This window comes from Cystoisospora suis, assembly GCF_002600585.1.
Source record: "Cystoisospora suis strain Wien I chromosome Unknown contig_2031, whole genome shotgun sequence".
In the NCBI taxonomy this organism is placed as follows: Eukaryota; Apicomplexa; class Conoidasida; order Eucoccidiorida; family Sarcocystidae; genus Cystoisospora; species Cystoisospora suis.
In genome coordinates, this window is record NW_027154830.1 from 1 (window position 1) to 4,594 (window position 4,594).

Genomic DNA, 4,594 nt, shown 5'->3' on the forward strand with positions numbered 1-4,594 from the left:
CCTAACACGCAGAAGATCCCGAGTTCGATCCTCGGTGCACGTATATCCGATTATGTGTACGATCACGGGTGCGGCTACTCTCCGGCGAATCATTAAGGAGCTGTGGACATGCGTTAACAGTAGATACGCACGTAGCAGAGATTGCGACAAGTGCACAGCTTCGAACTCTGGGAGCTCTCAAACTCGCGTGACAAGCCTGACTACGACACTGATGTTCCGGAAGGAGCCGACCGGACAGGCTGAAAGAAAAACGACTAAATTAGCGTTGACGGTGTAGAATAACGTACACGTACCTCGCGTGCGCCGTTTCTACCGGAATCGCGCCGCTTGCACTCAGCACACTGGTCCAATCTTTTCGCTGCATCATCCGTTTTTCTCACCTGTCCAACTGAAGAACTTCACCGACTGGAGCCCTGCGATCTGGACTGTAGCTGCTCGTTTCTTTTCGGTGTTTCCGATCTAGCGACTGCCCAGCTAGATTCGTGGAAGAATGACAGTACGCTTGTTATATCTCTTCAGACAGCTACTACTGCACGTCTCCTGACCCTTGGAGACTTTCTCTGACTGGGTTAGCTTTCTCATACAACTTCTCTTTTCCACATGCACTGTGTCTGTATGTGACATGGGAAGACAGCATTTATCGCACCCTACCCCTAACCCAGCAAAATCAGTCTCCCGTTGTACTAGCTGATAGATCATAGTGCTAGCGAAAAGACCAGGCGACGCTTCCTGCGGCTGATGAAAAGACACTGCCCTGACTTTGGAAAACCCACCGTATCCACACAAAACGGTTGGATCCTTTATCTGAGTTGTAGCATTGACCGACAAGGCGCGATTCAATATCTCCAAGTATTTGGTATATGTAGCTCAGGTACTAAGCAGGTCTTCATCCCTATATTTCAGCCACGCTGCATAAGTCTTCGTGCTGGTTATCGTCGACGAGCTTTGTCGTTTTCCGTAAATTTATATCTAAATATCTATATCTATCTATATATATTCGTCGTACATGTAATGAAATCTATTGTTGAAGAGGCGCCTGCTTTCCGATTGAATTGACGGCATATAAAGAAGCGGCAAAACAACAAACGTATCGTACCTCCCCTATCTAAAGAGCATACGCTCCGACTCTTTCCTTGCGTCTGTTCTTCGCTTTCGAATGGCATCAACGTACACGATTATGACTGTTTTTTCACAGCCGAGACTTTAGACAGACCCTAGGAAAGAAAGACACTCATCTTCTTTAGTAACAACCACAGGCACAAGACAAAAATCTCTTTCTGGCTTCTTCGATACGTAGATGCCGTCACGGAAGGGTCCGTCTACCTTGCAAGTGCGTCTCAGATAGTAGTAAGTAGTTGTAGTAAATCCCACGTAGAACGTGTACACTGGGGCCTACAGATGTCTTTGTGATGGACACCCGCATCTTCTTTAAGGAGATCATTCTTTTGCCTTCTCTTTTTTTCGACCATCGGCACCTGACTGCTCGCCTCTAAAACTCCGGTCTCGTGCACAATGTAGTTGACATGCACATTCATGAATTGTGTACAGACCCAGTCTATCGCAAGTACGAACATACGCATGTATGTGTGTATATGCTTAGCCGTAGTGCCACAAGTTATTCCAAAGAGCCATACCCAAGTGCTCTCGATCGCTTGCAATACGAAAGACCCTCTGCTTACACATATACAAATAACTCACTAGACGACGAGTCCATGACACATGGTATTCATCCACTTTGGACGAATGCGTCAGAGGCGAGAAGACGCGGAGTCGGAGACGGGGCTCCAAGTGTCGATTCAACTACGAAAATCGACGAGAAGGGCATGAACAATATTCCTCTCTCTCACAGAAACTGTATGTCCACGGGAAAAGAAGAGTCGGTCTCTTTGATCTCTCCTCCGTTCTCTCCCGCGGCCTATTCTCTGTTCCTCAAAGGATATGTAGACATCTCCTCCTGACGTTTGACTCTGTCTTCCAAGAAGGTTGTCTGGATGATGTGACCATTCCAACGTATCAAGTGAACCTGCTGAAAGAAAGAAGACGACGACTACCGAGCTTGCTAAGCTCGAACGGTAAGCATGTAGTCTGTACGCCTTGAAACGGCATAGACAATCGGTTCTTTTTTCTCCATATGAAAGCACTCTTCGACCTGAAAGGACGATACAACACAGCCATTCCAAAGGATTCAAGAGAACAGCTAATGATGGTACGCGAGTGCTTTGGGTGGCGGAGCTCTTGCGCGTTCCGTGTAGATGTCTCTTTCATCCGCACTCACTATACCCAAATGAAAACTTTATATACATCACTAAAAGGCAGAGAGGATACGTATGAAAGAAGGACTAAACTGAGTCTTCTTGCCCAACTGACAAACTGGCTGACTGGTAATATACTTCCTTCAGAACGATAAAAAACCTTTCTCCTCTTTAACCACAGCGAACGGGTGCGTTCGCTCTCCTCTGTCATTTTCACCAGGACAGCTGGAATCATATCTATGTGTATATATGTATGTGCATAAATGTATCTGTACATACCCATGTGCATGTATGTATGTATGGATGAACGTACGCATACAACAGCCATGAGCGTCACCGAAGAACTCATGTAGCCATAATGACAGCGACGGCCCTTTTGAAGAGGTCCTCTTCTTACCTCAAGTTCACACAGGTTTGTTGTGGAGTACATTTCCACAGAGAAGGGTAGGACCGTATTAACATCCGTAGCAGCAAAGAACTCAAGAGTGGCTGTTGAAGTGTCTCCTCCGTTGGCTGACATCTGCGGGAGACGCCAGTGTAAACTGATCCCGTCATACTGAACTTCACCTCCTTCTACTCGTACAATCTAGGGAAGAAAGACACAGCAAGACAACAGAAAGGTCTGACTCTTAGCATCATGCATCCCACGGAAAATACAGGAATCTAAACATGTACACAGATCTCTGGAACGAAGTTTACATATACCCCAGACGGAGACTCAACAGAGACAAAGAGCTTACACCTCGGGTTAGGTGTAGGCATATATTCATACGCCGTGTGGCCGGACATTTCGGATGCTACGTACGCATGCAGGAACATACTTCCGGCGCTGAAAAGTATTTGACTGCTCTGGGTATCTATACCTCTATCTGTTTCATCTACATCTTTTACTACACCTGTCCCCGTCTCACCTTAGCTATCTCATCTTACCTCATGCCGTCGATTTTACTCATCCCTACAGACATGTGGATATACGTATGTGCATGAGACTCTAGAGCAGACACATACACAGGAGTAGACACGAAGGTCTGCCCTACTTGCTCTCCATTCTTCCTCCAGGATAGAAGACGAAACTCAGGGAAAGAAAACAGGAACTGCCCATTCCCAGACCTTGCTCAAGTCCCAAGCAATACCCGGCTCATATATAGATACTCAACCTAACTACATACATACACACATAACATCCATCCATCCATAGAGAAAGAGACAGACAGAGAAGTATGTTCGGCAAGACACGCAACCGTCACCCCACGTTGTGTGAAAGGAAAGTATATATATACAGAGAACTATTCACCAGCATACACACCGGTCTTCTTCGACTGTAGACAGGAGAATCCGAGGAGGATATTCGAGTCAGCAGAAGAAGGTCCCAGATCACTGTGGGGTTTCTATTAGCTTGTCTCACTATGGTGTATCTGTCTCCCTCTCTATCAGTTTGCCTCCGTAGTTATAGTGTGTCTATCTGCCTGTCTGACTATAGCGCGGTGTCTATCGTCTCTACCTATTTAGTTAGACTGTATCTGGATATGCTTGTGTTAAATGAACAGCACAGTGTGTACATTCACGAGAACCTTGAAAGAGAGAATGAACTTGTATTGATGAGAAAAAGACTCGAACTAAAGGAGGAGAGACACAGCAGAATGCACAAGCCCTCCTTCTACCTACCTGATGGGAGACGTGACTAGGGCACGTGAATGAGAAATGAACGTCTTCTAGTACTCGGGTAGCATCAGTGGCCTCCACTTCGATCGTTAGAGTCACACCTCCGTTCCCAATAGAAGGCCAGCAGCTTATAGATAGAGGGCAGTAGTCCTACACAACGCGACACATATAGAGATGCATAGTAAAGACGAAAGAAGACGAAGAGAGAACAGAAAGACGGAGGATAAGAAGAAATGGAAATTGAAGAGACACGTACAACCCAAGGATATTCTACGGGAAGACAGTGAACCAGCGGTATGAAGAAAAGATCTCTTGCATTCCCTCTCTTCTTGAACACAGTTGATCTAGTGAGAGAAAAACTCGAGGAGAGAGAGAAAGGAGTATAGTATAGGATAGAGAAGAAGGTTCTGGAAATCGTTCTCATTCCTTTCAAACCCCTCTTCTCACATCTCGCTCTTAGCCAAGACTTGGAGAGATGAGAAACAGAAAGACGAAGAATACAGCTACCAGTTATAGACATCTCTTTCATTCTCCACACACTACCATCCATCTTCTCGAGGAATTCATTCATCTACTGACCACTACCTATCTGGGAGAATACACTCTACTAACATCACATCTACCTTCCCCCCCGGCGATCTATCATGCACCTACGTGGTTATCTATCTATCTTTAATCTA

General features: G+C 45.8%; 1 protein-coding gene across 1 annotated transcript in view; it reads right to left on the reverse strand.

Moving 5' to 3' along the window:
• Positions 1-1,301: 1,301 nt before the first annotated feature.
• Positions 1,302-4,594, reverse strand: part of CSUI_004383 (coatomer delta) — a gene marked incomplete at its 5' end in the record, with an annotated part of 5,853 nt that continues 2,560 nt past the window's right edge. The window contains 3 exons of the mRNA XM_068064574.1: positions 1,302-2,149; positions 2,650-2,838; positions 3,918-4,064. Of these exons, the coding sequence (XP_067923450.1) occupies positions 2,060-2,149; positions 2,650-2,838; positions 3,918-4,064 (426 nt within the window). The remainder of the gene's footprint in view (positions 2,150-2,649; positions 2,839-3,917; positions 4,065-4,594) is intronic.